Raw genomic sequence first — 24,332 nt, 5'->3', positions numbered from 1 at the left:
CATCGCTTCAAGGGCAAGTTACTCAGGAATGTGTGGATCATAGAGGATGAAGTGTTTTGAGCACTTCATGGTTATGCCATACATAAAGTGTTTTGAACACTTCATGGTTATGCCATATATACAGTATCTTTGAACACTTCATGGTTATGCCATACATAAAGTATTTTTGAACACTTCATGATTATGCCATATATAAAAAATATATATAAAGTGTTATGAACATTTCATGGTTGTTCCATATAAAAAGTGTTTTGAACACTTCATGGTTATGCCATATATAAAGTCACTTTATATATGGCATAACCATGAAGTGTTCAAAACAAAACTCGTTGACATCCCTAATAAAGTGTTATGAACACTTTATGATTATGTCATATATAAAGTTTCTTTGAACACTTCATGGTTATGCAATATATTAAGTGTTTTGAACACTTCATGATTATGCCATATATAGTTTCTTTGAACACTTCATGGTTATGACATATATAAAGATTCTTTGAACACCTCATGGTTATGCCAAATATAAAGATTCTTTGAACACTTCATGGTTATGCCATATATATAGTATTTTGAACACTTTATGGTTATGCCATATATAATGTGTTTTGAACACTTCATGATTACATATGCCTTATATAAAGTGTTTTGAACACTTCATGGTTATGCCATATATAAAGTTTCTTTGAACACTTCATGGTTATGCCATATATAACGTGTTTTGAACACTTCATGATTATGCCATATATAATGTGTTTTGAACACTTCATGATTATGCCATATATAAAGTGTTTTGAACACTTCATGGTTATGCCATATATAAAGTGTTTTGAACACTTCATGGTTATGCCATATGTTAAGTTTCTTTGAACACTTCATGGTTATGCCATATATAACGTGTTTTGAACACTTCATGGTTATGCCATATATAAAGATTCTTTGAACACTTCATGGTAATGCCATATATAAAGTTTCTTGGACACTTCATGGTTATGCCATATATACAGTTTTTGGAACACTTTATGGTTATGCCATATATAACGTGTTTTGAACACTTCATGATTATGCCATATATAAAGTGTTTTGAACACTTCATGGTTATGCCATATATTAAGTGTTTTGAACACTTCATGGTAATGCCATATATTAAGTTTCTTTGAACACTTCATGGTTATGCCATATACATGTATATAACTTGTTTTGATAACTTCATGATTATGCCATATATACAGTTTTTGGAACACTTCATGGTTATGCCATATACAGTGTTTTGAACACTTCATGGTTATGCCATATATAAAGTGTTTTGAACACTTCATGGTTATGCCATATATAAAGTTTCTTTGAACACTTCATGGTTATGCAATATATAAAGATTCTTTGAACACTTCATGATTATTCCACATATAAAGTTTATTTGAACACTTCATGGTTATGCCATATATAAAGATTCTTTGAACACTTCATGATATGCCATATATAAAGTTTCTTTGGACACTTCATGGTTATGCCATATATAAAGTTTCAATTCAATTTAACTTAAACTACACTGTAGTAGTTAACTGAAAACTTGTACCAGTTTATGCCGACTGACCAACAGATTGACCGACAAACTGACTAAGAAAGTGACCCCTCTCATACTTGCTTTATAGGAGTATAATAACAGCAAAACCTTTTGGAGGCAAACCCCTTACCTTTAAAACATCCCCAAAACCTCCCTTGCCCAGAAGTTTTAAGACATTGAATTCATTTGTGAGACGGGACAGCTTATTTCTTTCAAAATCTGTTAAAAAGGGGAGGAACTCTTCCCCTTCTTCTTCACTTTCATCCAAGGAGTTGTCCTTCTTGGCTACAACCAACAAATGATTTTACACAATCTCAGCCTCAAACAATTGGGATTAAGCAATGTCAAGTATACAACACAGTGTTAATGTGACCATTTTTAAATATCTGACTGACCAACTGACGGACAGACGGTTGCTCATGTGATTCCAGTATACACACCTGTACTTGGTAACATGGATACAATCATACAAAGTTAGTAAAGTTGCAATACTAATAGGTCCAATAAAGGTAATTTAGAAAAGTTCAAATGCGTAAGACAAAAAGAAATTTGCATGAGCAATAATTGACATAATTCAAGACTTCATGGCAACTTATGTATTTATGAATTCATCTTAGGTCATATTGCCCTTCTAGACATACCTTTCTGAGTTTTTTCAGGCACATTAGCTTGACAGTGTATGATTGGCTGGATTGGCTCCCTACAGAATGGATGGTCTAGAAGCTGGGTACAAGACCAGCGCACCTTGTCATCTCTATGCAAACATCTGGATCATAGCAAGCTCAGTTTTAAGATCAAACGTCCTGGGAGGCATTTTGTGGGATATTGGTTTCAATGTGTGTGCATACTATTTAGTCTTGAACTGCACAGAATTATAAAAGACAATGCCTTCCTCTTTTCTTTATATGTTTGGTTTAAATGAAGTATGGCATCTTCTATTCATTAATCCACTGTAGGCAAAATATGTAATTCTGATTTAGCCTTGGAGCACATGTGAACAAGTATGAATTAAAAGGCTTAACAAAATTAAACATTGATAATTCTACTAAACAACTAAAAACTATCAAAATCATGCATTATCGATAAACATGTCTATTGCTTCCACTCGCAATTCTTTGTGTAAGCTTTTGTTGTCACAATTTCTTTTCAATTATATTCTTCTCAATTCACAATTACAATGCAATTTACTACTTAAACAGGCAAAATAGTCAACATCACCATGGCCTTCTATAACGACCTACTTAGACAGGAAGTCCCTGAACACATCTGGAAGGTTGCTTGGAACAACTGGAAGTAGTTCATCGCATGATGATCCCTCCGCTAATGACAGTAACAGAAGACCCTGGATAAACAAAAGTAATAGTAGAAACATAGTAAGTAAAACCTTATTGGTAATTTTGACGGGGTAAAGTGTGTGCAGAATATAACCCTTCCCCCATAAGAAGCAAAGTGAAAATGGCTTTTGCAACCAGCATAAAACCAGAACAGCCCGCGAGTAATATGTTTTATGCTGTTTGCTGCTCATCAGTATCTAAGGGTTGGAAAGAAGCATTTAAAACTTGAATCTAGTAAGAAAAGTCTTTAATTAAATTTAACTCAACAAATGCATATCTAAGTGGTAAAGGTTTAACTTCATTTCAATATACTACACATACCGATTGACACCGGACACAGAGTGATCTTAATAGCTCACCATCAGCACTTAGAACTCAGATGAGCTCAAATTTGATGAATGGATGAATTGTTCTTTACCAGTTGATATATGTCTCCTTTCTTGTTCCCTCTTGATGTTTGCGAGGAGTTGTCAGTGAATTTGACCCCTGGTCGGGACTCTTCAACTGTTGTATACAGGTCACACAATCTGCCAAAATTTTTTAAACATTTTCATCTCATCAAAACATTGACAACAACCCAACATGGAATTACTGTAAGTAAGTTTTGAAGATTTTCGTGGGTTCACTCGACCAAGAAATACAACATTTATCGAACGTTTACATTGGAAGCCTTTTAACGGGAATTTAAAAAAAAATCCACAAATTCACGATTGAAAAAATATGCCCAAATATTTTGATTCCACAGAATTTAATTTTACAAAATAAACCACATTTATAATATTTCATTTTACTGATGATAAAATTGCTTGTGTGTTTGTCAATTAATTTGTTAAAGAAAGGCAGAAAAAGATAAAAAATGATGGTGTACATACCCTATAAGAATATTAAGTCAATGTAGGCCATTTTTACTATGAGCTGAATTTTTTGGCTAGAAATTAGGACAGATGGTTAAGTAGTTGATATTAAGAATGCCTAGCAATTGGGAGGGCAACGGTTGATCCACACTCGAGGATCTTTCTCAGAATCTTCTCCAAGGACACAGTACTGGTTCTACCCAGAAAACTGATTCAAGAGCGTGTCAATAACCCTATTGGCTTTCTACGAGATCGATTTAAAAACATTTGAAACACGTATAGGCCAGAATGACACAAAGTGCTCAATGAAGTACTGAAAAACATACAGGCCATACAATTATGACTGACACAGATGTCATGAAACTGTTAGCCACTTACCTTAATATACATGTATATCCAATTGCAAATATATACCTCTTAACACAGTATTTAAAAAAACATGCATTAAACATGCATTAAACATGCAAACTTATGGAGCAGATGAAAGAAATCAAAACAAGAGCACCGTCTTGCGGGTGCAGACCGCTCATCTATTTTCTTTTTAAAGTTGAAGGGACTCTCATTTTCAATCACAAAGGAGGGAGGGGTGGAGTGAAGAGGGGTGTATAGCATGGGAATGTGGACATTTATTACATTATTTTCCAAAAATGGGGAAAAAAATGCTAAAAAAAAAATAATCGGGGGGGGGGGGGGGGGGTTTAATCATTAAAAAAAAATGAAATTTGGGGTGGAGGTGGGGTGGGTGGGGGTATAGTGTGAGGGTGTGGTGGTCATTTGTGAGATGATCTTAAAAAAAAAAAAAAAAAAAATTAGGGGGGGGGGGGGATTCGGGTGGGGGGAGGGGGGGGGTGGGGGGATTCTTGGGTGCGATGGTTGGACGGTATTTCAAACATAAAATAAATATTTGTGTTTTTTATCGGTTTCAAAAAAAAATAATTTGGGGGGGGGGTGGGGTGGGGGTATAGTGTGAGGGTGTGGTGGTCATTTGTGAGATGATCTATAAAAAAAAAAAAAAAAAAAAAAAAAAAAGAGGGGGGGGGGGATTCGGGGGGGGGGGGGAGGGGGGAGGGCACGGGGGATGGTTTGGGTGGAGTCTATTGTGGTATGTAAGGTAAGAGTAGTTTTGTCAAAGTATCAATCAAATCTAATCATAAATAAAGAAGTTATGGCAATTTAAGCAAAATTTAATAATATGACCTTGAGAGTCAAGGTCATTCAAAGGTCAAGGTAAAATTCAACTTGCCAGGTACAGTAACCTTATGATAGCATGAAAGTATTTGAAGTTTGAAAGCAATAGCCTTGATACTTAAGAAGTAAAGTGGATCGAAACACAAAATTTAACCATATATTCAAAGTTACTTAGTCAAAAAAGGGCCATAATTCCGTAAAAATGACAACCAGAGTTATGCAACTTGTCCTTTTACTGTACCCTTATGATAGTTTGCGAGTGTTCCAAGTATGAAAGCAATATCTATGATACTTTAGGGGTAAAGTGGACCAAAACACAAAACTTAACCAAATTTTCAATTTTCTAAGTATAAAGGGCCCATAATTCTGCCCAAATGCCAGTCAGAGTTACATAACTTTGCCTGCACAGTCCTCTTATGATAGTTAATAAGTGTTGCAAGTATGAAAGCAATAGCTTTGATACTGTAGGAATAAAGTGGACCTAAACACAAAACTTAACCAAATTTTCAATTTTCTAAGTATAAAAAGGGCCCATAATTCTGTCAAAATGCTAGTCAGAGTTACATTACTTTGCCTGCACAGTCCCCTTATGATAGTTAGTAAGTGTTGCAAGTATGAAAGCAATAGCTTTGATACTTACGGAATAAAATGGACCTAAACACAAAACTTAACCAAAATTTTCAATTTTCTAAGTATAAAAAGGGCACATAATTCTGTCAAAATGCATGCCAGAGTTATCTAACTTTGCCTGCCCAGTCCCCTCATGATAGTAAGTAAGTGTTCCAAGTTTGAATGCAATAGCATTGATACTTTCTGAGAAAAGTGGACCTAAACGCAAAACTTAACCAAAATTTTCAATTTTCTAAGTATAAAAAGGGCACATAATTCTGTCAAATTGCACGTCAGAGTTATCTTACTTTGCCTGCCCAGTCCTCTCATGATGGTAAGAAAGTGTACCAAGTTTGAATGCAATAGCATTGATACTTTCTGAGAAAAGTGGACCTAAACGCAAAACTTAACAGGACGCCAACGCCGACGCAGACGCCAAGGTGATGACAATAGCTCATAATTTTTTTTCAAAAAATAGATGAGCTAACAATGCAATTACCTTTTATTTACACTTTACTCAGCCAATTTTTACCTTTTATTGATACTGTTATCAGCCAATCTTTACCTTTATTGATACTGTAATCAGTCAATCTTTCCCTTTTATTATCCCCCACCATCGGCGGAGGGATATTGTTTTGGCGCTGTCCGTCCGTCAGTCTTTCCGTCTGTCCGGAGCCATATCTTGGAAGTGCTTTGACGGATTTCATTGAAACTTGGTATGAGTATATATATGGATAAGAGGATGATGCACGCCAAATGGCATTGTACACCATCTGTTAATAATGGAGTTATGGCCCTTTGTATCTTGAAAAAATGCTTTTTTGAGTGTCAAATATAACACTTTTGTGTCCAGAAGCATATTAGCGGGGGATATCATTTCAACGAATTTGTTTGTTAATCCTGTAATCAGCAAATCTTTCCCTTTTATTGATGATGTAATCAGCCACTCTTTACCTTTTATTGATACTGTAATCAGTAAATCTTTACCCTTTTTTTGATACTGTAATCAGCCAATCTTTACCCTTTATTTACACTGTAATCAGCCAATCTTTACCCTTTATTTACACTGTAATTATCCAATCTTTTCCTTCTATTAAGACTGTAATCAGCCAATCTTTACCCTTTATTAATACTGTAATCAGCCAATCTTTACCCTTTATTGATACTGTAATCAGCCAATCTTTTCCTTCTATTAAGACTGTAATTAGCCAATTTTTCTATTTTATTGATACTCAAATGAGCAAATCTTCCTTTTATTGCTACTGTAATTAGTCAATCGTTACCTTTATTGATACTGTTATAAGCAAATCTTTACCTTTATTGATACTGCAATTAGCCAATCTTTACCTTTTATTGATACTGTAATCAGCCAATCGGACTCTTCCGTGGACATCAATGAACACACTTGAAGCCTGCATAAAAACAAACACATACATTAAAACCTCAGATCCGGTTGCCTGTACATAAAATAAAGATCATGCAGTGTGTTATACACAAGTCTTGATTACAGTCCTTTTTAAATTCAAGCAAATATGCAGCAAAAAAACCCTATTCTGAACAGATAAGATGTTAGCATAACGACGCAATGTTTATAAAAGCTTAATTGTTTTCATTATTTGAGCCACAATAGACTTTTATTCGCTGGTAAGCAAATCTCATTCGATTTTAAGATTCATCGTTTTTTGTCAAATACATCTTTGTATAACGGCACAATATAAACATGTGCCAAAAAATGACTTCATTTCAATATTGAACAAGATGTGTTTGTGAAACACTGTCCCCATATATTTGACCTTTGACCTTGAAGGATGACCTTGACCTGTCACCACTCAATCTTCAATATTGCAAAAGTGTAAATTAAACAAGGCTATTGTCAAGCAATATGGTCCCCTATCGGCTCCACCATTGTCAGAAATTCCACCATTTTCATAATTATTATTTTTGGTTGCCATAGAAACCACAATTTTTGACGTACGAACAAAATGAAATGACGTGCATAATGTCCATATAGCCATCTATCCATGTTGCAAGTTTCATGAAAAAATATTAAGAACTTCAAAAGTTATCGCAGGATCTAGAAAACCACCATTTTCAGCAGTATTTCTAGTCTATTTGTTTCCATAGCAACCAGAATTTTTGACGTAGGAACAAAATGAAATGACGGGCATAATGTCCATATTGCAATCTATCCAGATTTCAAGTTTCATGAAAAAATATTAAGAACTTTTCAAGTTATCGCAGGATCCAGAAAAGTGTGACAGACTCACAGACTCACGGACGGACACACAGAGCGCAAACCATAAGTCCCCTCCGGTGAAACCGGTAGGGGACAATAAGCAATTTTGACCCATATATTTGACCTTGAAGGATGACCTTGACCTTTCACCACTCAAAATGTGCAGCTCCATGAGATACACTTGCATGCCAAATATGACGCTGCTATCTTCAATATTGCAAAAGTAATGGCAAATGTTAAAGTTGGCACAAAGAAACAAAGCAACGAAGCAACAAACCAACAGACAGGGAAAAAACAATATGTCCCGCACTAAAGTTATGGGGGACATAAAAATGAAATGCAAAATTAATGTTTTAACAATACTATGTCATCATTTGACCATGGTTGCATTTTACTCATACTTCTTTTCATTCGACAATAATCATGCAACAGATCTAAGCGGCTAAAAACAAGGCCTACCCTGAGATTTTTGTGGACAACGTCCTTTTCATGGAGATATTTGACAGCCTCCAGGAGTTCCAGAGTGTACCCATGCAGCAACTCAAAGGTCAAGGTCTTCCGTGTGAGGTAGATCTCGAGATTCTGGCCCCCTGAATACTCTATTAGCACCTGGCAGTGTAGAAACATTAAAAAATGAAAATGGTGATGAGATCTTACAAATGCATAAGTTATGATGAAAAGTAGAGCTACACGCAAATTATGCTTTATTTGGAATATGCCTTTTCTAAATAATGCCTTATTTTAATTATGCCCTATTGGGATTACGGGTTTAACGAATTATCCTCACCTGTATAACTCAGATAAATATGAGCATTCACTACTTCACTTACATAGATGTTGATCTTTCCAACCTCCTCCTTGTATGTAAAGGCAAGATAATGCAGCAGATGTCGATGGTTCAGTTTCAACAGGCCACACATCTCCCTTTCAATTGATAACACCTGCAAAAGTGCAAAAATGTCTTAACAACAAAAGTAGTTAAGAAATACATATACACAGGTCTGAAGTTTTTTTGTTTTTGGTTTATCAGATTATTTCTTTATTTATATTAATCATGATCATACATATATACATATGCACTCATTAGTTTGAATTGAAACGACTCTAAGCAGAGAACACAGGGAAACTCCACCTGTGAGGTATGGCGATGACTATTTAAACTCACATGCTACTGGGAATTGGGATTGAACCCCAGTCGCATTGGTGAGAAATGCACGTACCAACCACTGCGCTTAACCGGACAGCGTCTTCAACATTACATTTAACAGTTGCTATATTCATTTTGACAAAATGAGTCGCATTCTGAGAAAACTGGGCATAATGCATGTGCGTACAGTGTCGTCCCAGATTAGCCTGTGCAGTCCGCACAGGCTAATCAGGGACAACACTTTATGCACATGCATTAAGCCTAGTTTTCTCAGAACAAGGCTCATATTAAGGTAAGCAATACAGAATGTCCTATGTACCTGTTTCATGTATTCGTCTCTCTCTGTATCCCTCTGGTCCTCGGCAGGCTTGGTGGAGGCTTTACGGGCTTTACGCCACTTCAGGACCCATTCCGATATCGCCACCAGCTCCCCAGACTTGGTGTCCAGGCCCACATACACAGTGCTCCCGTGCAGACCATGGCCTGATGTAGAGACAGAAGACAGGCCTCATTTTATGCAGGCATGTGGCCTTCACAGCAAATGAGGCGCATATTCTTTACATAACTTTAAATGAAGAAAATACTTATTTATGAAACAAGAGCACCGCATAATGGGTGCCACGCTCGGCTGCAAAAGCTTGTCAACAATTTTTTTATTTTTTTTCAGAGGTAACAGTGACCTTGACCTTTGACCTAGTGACCCAAAATGGGTATGGCGTGTAGAACTCATCAAGTTGCATCTACATATGAAGTTTCAAAGTTGTAGGTGGAAGCACTTTGATTTTAGAGGCAATGTTAAGGTTTTTGTTAAAGTTTTATACTAGAGGTCACAGTGACCTTGACCTTTGACCTGGTGGCCCAAAAATGGGTGTGGCGTGTAGAACTCATCAAGGTGCATCTACACATGAAGTTTCAAAGTTGTAGGTGGAAGCACTTTGATATTAGAGCCGATGTTAAGGTTTGAGCACGACGCCTACCGCGGACGTCGGACGAACTGGCTATGACAATAGCTCGGGTTTTCTCGGGTTTAGCCTCGCTAAAAAATTAACAATTCTATCTCAAGGTTGACAGTATTTTTTTTTTGCAAACATGATAATAAATATCAAGGCAACTAAGCCATAACCTATATTGTCAAATTGTAAACACCAATTAAAACAATTTCACACAATTAAATTCAGTAATTGCCAACTGGTTTGCACTTTATTTATGAGAACCAGTAAAGAACTGAAATGTTATATTTTAGTGAACATTTCATATAAATATTTATTTTTAAGTATGTGCACAATTCTGATGTAATAAATGTGAACCTTTACATATCCAAAAAGTCATTTTGAACTTCAGACAATAATGTCCCACTGTATTTCAATCATACTCTCAGTATACCTAGACAGGTGCCCCTGTGAACAGTGCGTTCATTCTTGGTGTTGAACGCTATCACAACCACCCCGTCAGTGTGGTGTTTACAGGGGGTGTTCTCGTCTTCACTGCAGCGATGGGTGGTGCTCCTGACATAAAGGCATGAGCAGATTATTCTTCAAATATAGAAATAACTAGAGCTTTGGCACAGACATGACGAATACCCCCACATGCCGCATTGACACAGAATATTTTTCATGTTGTCTTCACAAAAAACAGCAGACACCACACTCAATGTTTAAAAACGCATTAAGTGACCCTGTGACCCAGTTTTTGACCCTGCATGGCCAATGTTCAAACTTGAACTACACATCATCTAGATACAACTTCTGACCAAGTGTGGTGAAGATCAGATGAAAACTACTTGAATTAGAGAGCTGACACCATGCTGAATGTATAAAACATACTAAGTGACCCCATGACCTAGTTTTTGATCTGGTATGGCCTATGTTCGATCTTGGCCTTAAGATCATCTAGATAAAACTTCTGACCAAGTCTGTTGAAAATCAGATGAAAACTACTTGAATTAGCGGACACCATGCTGAATGTTAAACAAGAGGGCCATGATGGCCCTGAATCGCTCACCTGACTAACCAAATACAATCCCAACCAATATTTCATCAAGATAAACATTCTGACCAAATTTCATAAAGATTGGATGAAAACTGTGACCTCAATTGTCTACACAAGGTTTTTCTATTATTTGACCTAGTGACCTAGTTTTTGACCCCAGGTGACCCAAATACTATCCCAACCCATATTTCATCAAGATAAACATTCTGATCAAATTTTATAAAGATTGGATGAAAACTGCAACCTCTATTGTCTATACAAGGTTTTTCTATTATTTGACCTAGTGACCTAGTTTTGGACCTAGTGACCTAGTTTTTGACCTAGTGACCTAGTATTGACCCCAGATGACCCAAATACAATCCCAACCTTGATTTCATAAAGATAAACATTCTGACGAAATTTCAGAAAGATTGGATGAAAACTGTGACCTCTACTGTCTACACAAACAAATTGTTGACAGTTTTTCTATTATTTGACCTAGTGACCTAGTTTTTGACCTCAGATGACCCAAATACATTCCCAACCCAGATTTCATCAAGATAAACATTCTGACCAAATTTCATAAAGATTGGATGAAAACTGTGACTTCTACTGTCTATACAAGGTTTTTCTATTATTTGACCTAGTTTTTGACCTAGTGACCTAGTTTTTGACCCCAGATGACCCAAATACAATCCCAACACAGATTTCATCAAGATAAACATTCTGACTAAATTTTATAAAGATTGGATGAAAACTGCGACCTCTATTGTCTACACAAGGTTTTTCTATTATTTGATCTAGTTTTTGACCTAGTGACCTAGTTTTTGACCCGAGATGACCCAAATACAATCCCAACCCAGATTTCATCAATATAAACATTCTGACCAAACAATGTGTTGACGGACTTTGTGACAGGTGAGCTAAAAACGCACTAAGTTAGCCCATGACCTACATTTAGTTTTTGGCCCGGCATGGCTCATGATCAAATTTGGCGTAGAGATCATCTAGATAAAACTTCTGAACAAGTTTGGTGAAGATATTGGATGAAAACTACTGACATTAGAGAGCGGGCAACATGCTGAATGTTTAAAACGCACTACGTGAACCCGTGGCTTAGTTTTTGACCCGGCATGACCCATATTCAACTTGACCTAGACATCATCTAGATACAACTTTGACCAAGTTTGGTGAAGATCGGATGAAAACTACTTGAAATAAAGAGCGGACACCATGCTCAATGTTTAAAACGCACTAATTGACCCCATTACCTAGTTTTTTACCTGCCATGGCCCATGTTCATACTTGGCCTAGACATTATCAAGATACAACTTCTCACCAAGTTTTGTGAGGCTCAGATGAAAACTACTTGAATTAGAGAGTGGACACCATTCTCAATGTTTAAAACGCACTATAGTGATCCTGTGACCAAGTTTTTGACCCGGCATGACCCATATTCGAACTTGACCTAGACATCATCTAGATACAACATCTGACCAAGTTTGGTGAAGATCAGATAAAAACAACTTGAATTAGAGAGCGGACACTTAATACGGACAGACAGACAAGTTCACTCCTATATACCCCCCCTAAACTTTGTAGGGGTGTAATAACGGACAAAAGGTGATCACAAAAGCTCACCGTGAACAAATTGTGCTCAGGTGAGCTAAAAAAAGTACTAGGATCTCATCAATGTCTTTTGCATTTTGTCATGTTGGACAGGAGTGCTTCTGTCATTTTGGGGCAGTACCCTGGTAATTAACCTACTCAGACTTTTTAAGGACAAATTTAAAAGATCCAAGTGATTAACAAGTACACAGTGAACATACTGTTGCCACAAGCTATACCTTGTTTTCCTTGCTACTTAACTTTTTTGTATCTTTTTATATTAAACATGGTTTATATAGCTTTTTGAGCATTTCATTCGCTTCTCAGACTTATCATTTATTAGACTGACCATTTGTGTTTTATTTTTTTGCTAAAATGACTTTTCAATGTCAATATAAGAAACTATTTGCTTTTATCATGGTACATACGTTAATATTTTTTTCTTTGTTTATTTTTAAATTACAAGTGAAAAAAATTATTTGACACTCATTGTCATTCAGACCATTTATTAAACTTGTTTCTGAAATGTGTTCACATGTGTAAAATGCTAGCTTACCAACAACATTTCTGAACTTGTTTAATAAAGTATGGGAGGAAATGAGAACTCAAGTCATATCCTATATATGTCAGCACCTATAAGGTAGGCATATCAAAAAGTAAAAACAGAATTAAAGATTCCATGGAAAACTTGAAATGCTATAACAGTGAAAACCTTACATTTCAGAATACAATGTAGCGAATATTTGTTTGGATCTTCTTACAATGTTTGGTAGATTTAAAACATCTATTGTATGCCAAATAATTATTTATCTCATAATTCAGTAAGAATCAAATTTATTTTGCACCTTAAAATAACTACAAAACTTCAGGAATCTCAAGAAACTGAAAAATAAGGGATCCTGAGCTGCTTATTTATGTTCTAGAACTTGTCTTTGTCTTAATCTTAAACTATTAACCGATGCACGGAGCGTATATTGTCTCATCTAGAGTCCGTGACCGATGGCACACAAAAATTAACTGTTAAAAGCTTTCTTATTGGTCAATATTTTGAGTTGAGACTAAGTTTGAGAACTTTTGTATTTGTGAGGCTAGCAATGCAGCCATGTTTCACATGGTTCCTATTTCCTTACTTTCTCCTTTGTTGCCGCCCATCTTCGTCCTGTTTTCTTGCCGTCGGTGACTGGGATGGTGTCCCTTGTTTGGTGTTTGATATCGCAGCTATTGGGGAACTAGACCTTCGAGGCATAGGGGCTGATTGCTTTTCTAAAGAGGGCTTTGAAAGAAAAGCTTGGTGGTTAAAATCTTAAAGGGAATACCAGGCAAATTATTATTTTTTCACTATGAAAACATATGATGTCTTATATAAGTAAAGAATCATATCAGAAAGCCAATTTGTCAGTATTTGAATTTTTTTTATTAATTAAATTTACACAGCCTATCAACATAAACATGTAGGCTAACACAATAAGGGCTGAAAAATGAAACTTTCTGTTTGTTACGCTGTCCTCTTATATATAAATCAAAGTCTTTTCCCCAATCCCTACCTCCATTCCCCAAAATATGTCCTGCTTTAATCCCTGGGCAATGCCTTTTATTAAAAATATTATTCCAATATCTCTAGCTTTTCCATGCTTAAGTGTATGTACATTAAAATAAAATATAAAAAAAACAAGTAAATATAACTATGCAGAAAACAATATAATTTAAAAAGAAAGAAAAGAGCATAATATTTTTACAACATAAGTTAACTCTTTCAATGCTGGAACCGAATTTTGAAGGCCTTTGCAAACAGTTTGGATCCAGATGAGACGCCACAGAACGTGGCGTCTCATCAGGATCCAAACTGTTTGCTATTCTGATAGTATTCTTTGAAAAAAATAGAAGAAAATGCTAATTTAAGAAATTCAGCAGAAGACATTTTAGTAGACGTCAAATTTCCCAGCATGCAAAGGGTTAAGATTTTATATGATGAGCAAAAGTGACCAGTGTCCCAGATGCAGCTCACCTGTCTAGCGTTGCTCTTCTGTCGCCTGTTCTCCTCCTTCAATGCTTCCTGCCGCTTCTGTATCTCATCTTCTATCATCAACAGCTGCCATTCAAAACACAACAACTAGGATTAAAATAGTTGGCCATGTTTTACTAGCATCAGGAACCATTTTCAAACTCATCCAAGAAATCATTGGGACAAATCTTCTGACCAATTTTCATGATGTAAGTAGTAGTAAGTTTATTGTAAACAAAGGCCTCCGGCCCATAATACATCATGTTTACAAAATATATATACATATATTTTATTTATATATATAAATAAATGTGGCTCTAGTGTGTTAACAAGGCAAATGTTGATGACACACAACGGACGACGGACAAAATGTGATCACAAAAGCTCAATATTGAGCACGTTGTTCTCAGGTGAGCTTTAAAAAAGAGATGAATGAAACAATTAAGCTGCAATATGTTTGGACTCGAAGTCTGCTTCAGCACTACTTCCTAATAAACTTACAAGACTCCCAAAACAATTCTATATTTGATCTGGTCTTGTCTTGTGGGATGAGGAAACCGTTGACCCAGAGAAAACCTAACCTGTCCAGTATTGGACCAGCAACCAAATTCACACACATTTAGAGTATGAATCAAAACTAGGTCGTAGAGGTGAGAAGCGCCTGAACCAACCACTGCGAGTTCCCAAAAACAGCTTTCGTAGAACACCCACCTCATGTTCCTCTTTCTGCCTGAGTAGCTCCATTTTCCGCTGCTGTTCCTGATCCTCTATCTCTTGCTGGCGACGCTTGTTGCTCATCATCTCCTCGTAGAACGACTTGGGTGGGGGCTTGTTGTGGGCGTACAGGTATGTCTGCACCAGCTGGGAAAGCTCCAGCATCATCTCCTACAAACAGAAGAAAAATCATGGCTAGTATTCACCAAGCAATTCTTAGACTTAAGTCTAAGAATTATGAATATTCTTTAAATTGATTTATTCAAGAATTGCTTGATTTTTTAGTCAAACTTGACATACATGTAAAACACCTCTTAGTCTATCTATATCATTTTTCATGTAGAAAATTTTGTTAATGACATAATCACCAGTGGCGGCCTGTATATATTCAAAACCTGAACACATTTTTCTTGGTTCCATGTCTATTCTTTATACTTAAGTCTAAATATGTGTTGAGGAATATGGTCCATGTCTTCATAGATGTGAATGTGAAAACTGTAAAAAGCTGCCACAAAGTGAGGTAGGGCAACTTGATTTTGCAGTAGAATCCCTGTAGTGAAAGTTGCTTTTAATAAATCTTTTCACCACTGCATCACCATCTGCTCATTTTAAAATCACAAAGGCATGTAAAAGTTCACTTGTCTTCTTGCACTGGATACAGTAATTAGACCTACCCCAAAAGTACTGATTCTTTGCTAAATGAGATCAACAAGACATGATTTGATAACATATCAAATTAATTTAAACAATTATTGACATTTGTGGAAGCCTTTTGAATAGGCGTTTTGTATTTGGTATACAAAGGCTTTGTAAGATGAACAGAAGGGGCTAAAACATAGAAGGGAAGGGCCTTCTGATTTTCCTGCCAGTTTGTACATGTAAGTTCTGAATTCATAAGGTGCCATCATACACGTATGACATGCAGCAGTACTCATCAGCAAGAAGTAATGGATCTGGATAAAGGCTACATGCATTAAAAAGATGTTTGCCATGAAATTATACTTTAAAATGAACAAGAGATGTGTTTGTCAGAAACACAATGCCCCCTACACATCGCGTGTCAAATATTTATATAACCTGGAATAGTGCTAAACTTTACCCATAGCCTGGGCTTTATTTCGTCCAAATAGATTAAAGAATAAGATACTTACGTGGATTTGAAGTTTTTAAGCGGGGCCAATGTTGACAAATTTCTATTTAGCGTGCTAGCCAAAATGACGTCACGGACCATGTGGTATGGCCACACTGTCATTTGGGTTATAAATAATCAAAATAATAAATCTGTACAGTAACTGTGAAAAGAACTTCAATTCTTGGTAACGAAATATATAAAATGAGATTTATAATTATATAAATTACTTCCCTTGAAAATAATTGTCTGTAACAAATCTCTATTTTTAGTAGCAAATATTAAAAGCCACAACCGTTACTGTAGATTCACCACTCAAAATGTGCAGCACCATGAGATACACATGCATGCCAAATATATAAAGTGGCTATGTTCAATATTGAATAATTTTCTCCCTTTTTAAAGCTTAGTACTTCCCTTAAATCTGTATTTTTTACTGTAGACTGTAAAGGATGACCTTGACCTTTACCTTTTACCACAATGTGTTTGTCAGAAACACAATGCCGCCTACTGCGCCACTTTGATTTATTTAACAAAAATATATAGTGGGCAGGTCAGATAACTATGTCCATTTAAAGCTTATTACTTCCCTTGACTTTGTTTTTTCGACCCTAGACCTTGAAGGATGATGTTCACCTTGAAATTTTACCACTCAAAATGTGCAGCTCCATGAGATACACATGCATGCCAAATATCAAGGTGCTATCTTGAATAATGCAAAAGTTATGGCCAACGTAAAAGTTTTTTTCGGACGGACGGACAGACACACTGACTTACAGACAGTTCAACTGCTATATGCCACCCTACCGGGAGAATAAAAAACAGAGATAATTATCCATACAGATCATATTTAATTGGTAAAAAAAGGCTCAAAACTTACATGTATTTTAATTTATATTTCACAAACATACCTCTCCGCTAAGCTCCTTAGACTTTTTATCCAATTCTGTCTTTAATTCTGCCAGCTGTTGATTGGACAATCCTTTTGTATTCTCCAGTGTTATTTCAGGGACCCTACAGACAGACATTTTTTTCAGTTCTACAAAAATAATACAATTAAATCTCCCAATCAAATTAGGCAATGGTTGCTAATTCTAACATTAAATGTTGGATACATAAACCACATCAATAATATTGATTGTGAGGAATAACAAACTGCAGACTTGTTAGTTTAAAAAAAAAGGAGAGCCAGGCTTCAGTATAAACGTCTGTGTATTTATAAGTTTATTTGGGCCTTCCACACATGAGGCTGCATGTTGTTCTGACCTTCATACCTTATGAAATCACTAGACTCAAGAAAGTTGGAGCTGAGAATTATTGCTGCAATTTCCAGCTAAAACAGTAAACCCATCAATCCAATTTACCGTATACATTTTTGAAAGCTAGTTAATACCGGTACATGAATATGAAAATTACACCAGCCCCCCCCCCCCCCAAAAAAAGCCAACAAGAGCTGTCTCCATAGGATGACATATGCCCCCGATAAACGCTTTGATAGAAATTATGAGCATTTTTCGAAACCTAAAAGCATTTTTTGAAACCTAAACGTGGACCCTAAGTTCAAGGTCAAGGTCAAAGGGGTTAAAATTTGTGTGCGTATGGAAAGACTGAAGCAAATAGGAGTGTCAAGCGAAGTATCAGAGAAGACAAGAGGAACTACCTAGAGACACTTGCAACAGAGGCGGAAGAGTCAGCCTATCAGAACAGAACTAAAGATCTGTACTCCATCACAAAGAGATTAGCAGGAAAGTTTGCCAAGCCAGAGAGGCAAGAAAGAAACCAAAATGGAGGAGTAATACCAGATGATGAAGGGCAGAAGAAGAGGTGGATTGAGCACTTCCAGGAGCTACTCAACAGGCCAGCCCCTGTAAACCCACCGGAGATTCTGCCAGCTACAAGCGATCTGCCAATCAAATGCTGCACTCCCACAAAGGAAGAGATCAGCAGCGCCATCAAACAATTGAAGAACGGCAAATCTGCAGGACCTGACAGCATACCGGCAGAAGGGCTTAAGGCTGACGTGGAGACCAGTGTGGACCTACTACACTCATTCTTCAGCAAGATATGGGAAGAAGAAGAAATCCCAACAGAGTGGAAAGAGGGTTACCTCATCAAGTTTCCCAAGAAAGGCAACCTCGGTTTCTGCTCCAACTTTCGAAGAATCACGCTGTTATCCATCCCAGGAAAGGTGTTTAATTGCATCCTACTGAACCGAATGAAAGACGCAGTAGACCCGCATCTCCGTGACCAAAGGAGAGATCCTGCACAGATCAGATCGCAACCCTGCGCATCATTCTGGAACAATCCCTGGAGTGGAATTCGCCGTTGTATGTCAACTTTATTGACTATGAAAAGGCGTTCGACAGCGTTGACCGGGAGTCCCTCTGGAGACTTCTGAGACACTACGGAGTGCCAGAAAAGATCACCAACATCATCAGGAAGTCTTATGAGGGAATGACCTGCAGAATTGTTCACGGCAGACAGCTCACGTATGCCTTTGAAGTGAGAACTGGTGTGAGGCAAGGCTGTTTACTCTCACCTTTCCTGTTCCTGCTGGCCATAGACTGGGTAATGAAGACATCAACGGGGCAGAAGCGGAATGAAATTCAGTGGACACTCTGGGAACAGTTGGAAGACCTTGACTTTGCCTATGATTTGGCTCTTCTCTCCCACACCCAACAACAGATGCAGGTAAAGTCAAACATGGTAGCAGACAACTCAGCTAGACTGGGCCTCACCATCAACAAAGCGAAGAGCAAGGTGTTCAGGACCAACGCATCAAACAACACACCCATCACAGTCCAAGGCGAGGCGCTGGAGGAAGTGGACAGCTTCACCTATCTCAGCAGCATTCTGGACAACCAGGGAGGAACGGATGCAGATGTCAGAACCCGCATCGGTAAAGCACAAACAGCCTTCCATCAGCTGAAGAACATCTGGGGATCCAGTGTAATTGGCATCACCACCAAGATTAGGCTCTTCAATACCATTGTGAAGCCGCTACTCCTCTATGGAGCAGAGACCTGGAGAACCACTGTCAGCACCATAAAGAAAATACAGGTCTTCATCAACACCTTCCTCAGGAAGATCCTCAAGATCCGCTGGCCAGACAAGATCTCCAACGAAGAATTATGGAGAAGAACAAACCAGCAGCCAGTTGAAGAAGACATCCTTCAGAGACGTTGGAGGTGGATAGGCCACACCCTTCGCAAGCCTGCATCCAATACGACAAGGCAATCCCTCACATGGAACCCCCAAGGGAAAAGGAAGAGAGGGCTGCCTAGAAACACCTGGCCCCGTGGCCTGGATGCAGATGCTAATGGGCCAAACATGGGGGCAGCTTAAGAGACTCGCCCAGAACCGAGACACCTGGAGGAAGCTGGTTGGGGGCCTATGTCCCACATGGGACCACAGGCGAAGATGAGATGAGATGAGATGGAAAGACCTTGTCCATATACACATGCATACCAAATGTGAATGTTACATCTGAAGCAACATAGAAGTTATGAGCATTTTTCGAAACCTAAATGCAAAGTGTGGCAGACAGACGGACAGTGCGATAACTATATTCCCTCCTTCGAGGCATAAAAATAAATAAATAAACAAGAGATTGCCAAGCAATATGGTCCCCTACCGGTGAATATCCACCATTGTCAGATTTATTATTTTTTGTTTATTTGTTGCCATGGCAACCAGAATTCTTGACGTACATGTAGGAACAAAATGAAATGACATGCATAAACTCCATATTGCCATCTACATGTATCTATGTTTCAAGTCTCATAAAAAATATGAAGGACATTCAAAGTTATCGCAGGATCCAGAAAAGTGTGACGGACAGACTGACTGACTGACTGACGCACAGAGCGCAAACCATAAGTCCCCTCCAGTTTCACCGGTAGGGGACAATAAACAAACAACAACATCTACACAAAAACATTCAATAAAATAGATATAATAGCATCATTGAGGAATATACTTGGAAGTCTAAATGTGTTACAAGTCGCTGTGGTGTAATATATATTTTTATATTTGTTGCCATAGCAACCAGAATTCTTGAAGTAGGAACAAAATGAAATGACATGCATATTCTCCATATTGCCATCTACATGTATCCATGTTTCAAGTTTCATAAAAAAATATGAAGAACATTCAAAGTTATCGCAGGATCCAGAAAAGTGTGACGGACAGACTGACTGACGCACAGAGCGCAAACCATAATTCCCAGTGTTTTTTTTCACCATTTTGGGAATGAGGCCGGGTCCCTTTGGATTGGGAAAATTCGCCGCTTTTTGACTAAAATTGGGAAATTATTGTTGTTGTTGTTTTGCTAACAAATTCTTCAAAATTGAGGATACAAGCGTGCTCAGTACTATATTTACTAAGGTTGATCTTATATGGATGGGAGATGAACAAAATATTGATCTAAAAAAAAAAAAAAAAAAAACATTTTTTTTTTTTTTTTTATTGGGAATTTTTAGCTCCCATTTGGGAAAAATATATACTTTTTTCCATTGGGAATGGGTCTGGTTACCGGACCCGATTTTGAATGAAAAAAACACTGAGTCCCCTCCGGTTTCACCGGTAGGGGACAATAAACAAACAACAACATATACACAAAAACATTCAATAAAATAAGATATAATAGCATCATCGAGGAATATACTTGGAAGTCTAAATGAGTTACAAGTCGCCATGGTGTAATGGATATGGTGTCTGCCTAGCGATCGGGAGGTCATGGGTTCGATCCCCACTGTGGGAATGTTCTTTAGATATCCCACAAAGACACCAAGTACTGGTTCTAGGCCCAGGAAACGGACTCGAGAGCGTTTATATAAGCCTTAAGCTTTTGATGCAATCGAGCTAAAATAAATAGGTTTAAACTAAACTATATGTTGTGTGTTGAAAGTAAAGGAGTACTTGATCACACAAGTTTGAAATCTACAGGGTGTCCATGAATCCTCTCTTATTAGTTGCAGGAGGTTTAAATTTTCTTGCCAATATACAAAACTTACACGTCTGGATACGTTGGTGGGCATTTGAATATGAGATCAAGTTGTACATATGTCTCCTGGCCATGGTGCCCAAAGCTTTCCTGGGGCTTCAGAGTCAAACTCACATGCGGAGGCCTATTCACCTGAAAACATAAACCCTTTCCCAATCAGAAGCACAGAGAAAATAGCTATGTGAAAACAGCTTAACCCTTTCAGCGCTGGAACCGAATTTTAAAGGCCTTTGCAAACAGTTTGGATCCAGATGAGATGCCACAGAACGTGGTGTCTCATCAGGATCCAAACTGTTTGCTATTCTGATAGTGTTCTTTGAAAAAAATCAAAGAAAATGCTTATTTTATAAATTAAGCAGACGACATTTTAGCAGACTACAAATTTCCCAGCATGCAAAGGGTTGAACCAGAACAGCCTGTGAGTAACCCACACTATGTTCAGGTGTTATGCTGTTTGCTGATCATCAGTCACTAAGGGTTGAAACCTTTAAAACTTGGATCTAGTAAGAAAGGCCTTTAATTAAATTTGACTTTCTGAGGGACTACAAATGTGTGAAAATACAGCCATAAGGCGAACACCGCGGACCCATAATATCTACTGCTGTGTTCATCGTGTTCGCTTAAAATAAAATAATTCAACATAAACGTATTGTATTGATCCCTTTCATTTAAAAGTTATAATGGATAATGTATTTCACACCCATGCCCATGACAGTGTTTTCTGTCTTATTAAACGCCGCATATATAAAAGAAAACAGTGTTCGCACCTAGCTGTAGAATACCGCACCTGGAGGAGTGTTAATTGAGTGTTTGATTATTCAATTAACAGCTTGAAGCCATGGAGAACTCATAACTGATTGTAGTAATCATATTATCCCGAGTCTCCTGATTCCTTGATACATACGTGTCAATTGTCTCAATCGCATACATGCAACTTCTCCAATCTTTATCCATTACTCGATAATCCCATATATGCCCGATTTCCATTTTTAAAATCAAATTATGGATGGGTAATATAGACGATAAGAGTCATAAACACAAACGTTTGCAATTTTCTAAAGTATCAAATGATTTTCGGCATATGATTCTATTTAAAGATTTGATGAAATAAGCGCTCAATCAGGACAGATGTATTGCAACATGCGTAAATCACCTGACACGGTTTGCACGCATCGTGTACAGCTATTTTAGGTTACAACTTATACATGAAATAAATGAATTTCTTTGTTATGATAAAAAGCGTGTGAAAATTGGCGTGGGTGTATTTATTTGTAAATACAAATTTCGTAGCGGGTAAAACATTGAGATCATTTAATTTCCATTAAAAGTTTCGTTGTGAATTTCAACAAAAGTACCGGGGTATCTCGCGAATTCTTTGGCATTGACATTTCCTCTTAATGAAATATAATTTCAACACACTGTATCGTTACCATTACGCTGTATCAGTTTCTTCATTATTGAAACAATTATTGTATTGTATACTGACTGCACACAAGTGTCGTAACATACTGATGCAATACGTAAATTCGGATTGTACTTAAAGTCGGACAAAAGTGAATACATTATTTAATACTCTCTTGATTTCTTTGAAACTCGATATTTGTTGTTAACACCATAAGAATTAATAGTATTGATCATCTACTTAAACGCTTTATTTACGTTTCCGACTTCAAGTACTGTCCAAATTTAAGTACGCATTCATGTAATATCTACATGTATTATATGATTTTCTTTTGAACATTTACATTTAAAACCTGTGAATGACTCTTGTAGACAGTTTTTACAGTGGCTGTGCAGCATCGTGGTGATCACTGGTTTTCCCGTTAACGAAAGCTTGTAATTGTGGCGATTTTGGGTGTTCGCCGAATACCGCAGTCAGTAGCATGTCAGCCCCCCTGCGAAATGTCACCCATCGGGAAAAGTGAACACCATGGACAGGCGTTTTTGTTTAAGTACACGGTGCCTGTACTGTATCACTATGGACTAGATAGTCACACAGTAACCAGAGGATAGTTGTGTGCTACAAATTCAGTGTTTTGCTTTAAGGCTGGAGACAACATGAGACTTTGACAGTTGGCGGGAAACCCTCATCAACTGGAGAGAAGCCGGTAAAAAGATGGCCATTAAACATTGACATTTGATTCGCATAAAGTTCTTTCTTACATGATCTTTCTTATTGATTTAAATCAATAAGAAGTGTAATGTTCTTTAAGAAAAGGTATGGTTATGAGGGTCTCTATGCACAAAAGTTTGACTTAAGTTTTTGTTAAAATTATTGCTTTTACATGGATTTTCCTAGGAAATCTTTAAGTATAAAACGGGCAAAAGCCCGCGTAGTTGCAATAATTCAACTCTCAGCTTAGGCTGAGAGTTGCAATGCGCTCTCTCTTGTCCATGGGTGCAAAATGTTATCAACAGTTCAGAGGTTAATGACCACTGAAATTGCAAGAGCTTATTAAAATTTACCTATCTAAACCACAAACTCATCCAAATGGTACCATTAAAGCAAGAAATAATTTATTTGTATTGACTAATGTTTTTTTTTGTACGCTGTATCCGCCATATTGGAAAATTGACCCAATAAAGGTCAGGTCGCATTACACCAATATTTTGTACGTCGCGTTATGTATTGGAGCCAAAAAGTCGACAACGATGTGGTATTTGATACAGATCACACTGTTTGAAATTTAAACATTACAATGTCAGCGAGAAAAGTGTGTTGAAACATCGTCGTGTTTTTATTGGATGCATGCAAAGGATAACATCCGTAGGTTTCCATTAGGGTAAATTTAACATGGTTAGTTAGTTTATTCATTAATTTCCTCAATTTGTCTCGAACGACATCTGTAACTCTGTTTAGTGAAGCGCACAGATTCCGTGCGCTGAACTGCAACCATGTGTATGAAGGAGTGCATATGGACTCCCAGAGCCGCCATAGCAAAAATTATCAAAGGTTCTGGGAGTCCGTTTATATGGA

At 37.3% G+C, this 24,332-nt stretch overlaps 1 protein-coding gene across 1 annotated transcript in view; it reads right to left on the bottom strand.

Annotated features, from left to right (window-relative positions):
• Positions 1-24,332, bottom strand: part of LOC127875466 (eIF-2-alpha kinase GCN2-like) — a 74,217-nt gene that overhangs the window by 45,232 nt on the left and 4,653 nt on the right. The window contains exons 2-15 of the mRNA XM_052420533.1: positions 21,366-21,487; positions 17,262-17,364; positions 15,219-15,392; positions 14,511-14,594; positions 13,636-13,778; positions 10,313-10,434; positions 9,249-9,412; positions 8,613-8,723; positions 8,242-8,391; positions 6,894-6,958; positions 3,314-3,422; positions 2,803-2,903; positions 2,203-2,327; positions 1,692-1,846 (exon numbers count right to left, since the gene is read on the bottom strand). Of these exons, the coding sequence (XP_052276493.1) occupies positions 1,692-1,846; positions 2,203-2,327; positions 2,803-2,903; positions 3,314-3,422; positions 6,894-6,958; positions 8,242-8,391; positions 8,613-8,723; positions 9,249-9,412; positions 10,313-10,434; positions 13,636-13,778; positions 14,511-14,594; positions 15,219-15,392; positions 17,262-17,364; positions 21,366-21,487 (1,728 nt within the window). The remainder of the gene's footprint in view (positions 1-1,691; positions 1,847-2,202; positions 2,328-2,802; positions 2,904-3,313; positions 3,423-6,893; positions 6,959-8,241; positions 8,392-8,612; positions 8,724-9,248; positions 9,413-10,312; positions 10,435-13,635; positions 13,779-14,510; positions 14,595-15,218; positions 15,393-17,261; positions 17,365-21,365; positions 21,488-24,332) is intronic.

This window comes from Dreissena polymorpha, chromosome 3, assembly GCF_020536995.1.
Source record: "Dreissena polymorpha isolate Duluth1 chromosome 3, UMN_Dpol_1.0, whole genome shotgun sequence".
Lineage (NCBI taxonomy): Eukaryota > Metazoa > Mollusca > Bivalvia > Myida > Dreissenidae > Dreissena > Dreissena polymorpha.
The sequence above is the reverse complement of the archived record's forward strand: the minus strand, read 5'-3'. Positions and strand labels throughout refer to the sequence as shown.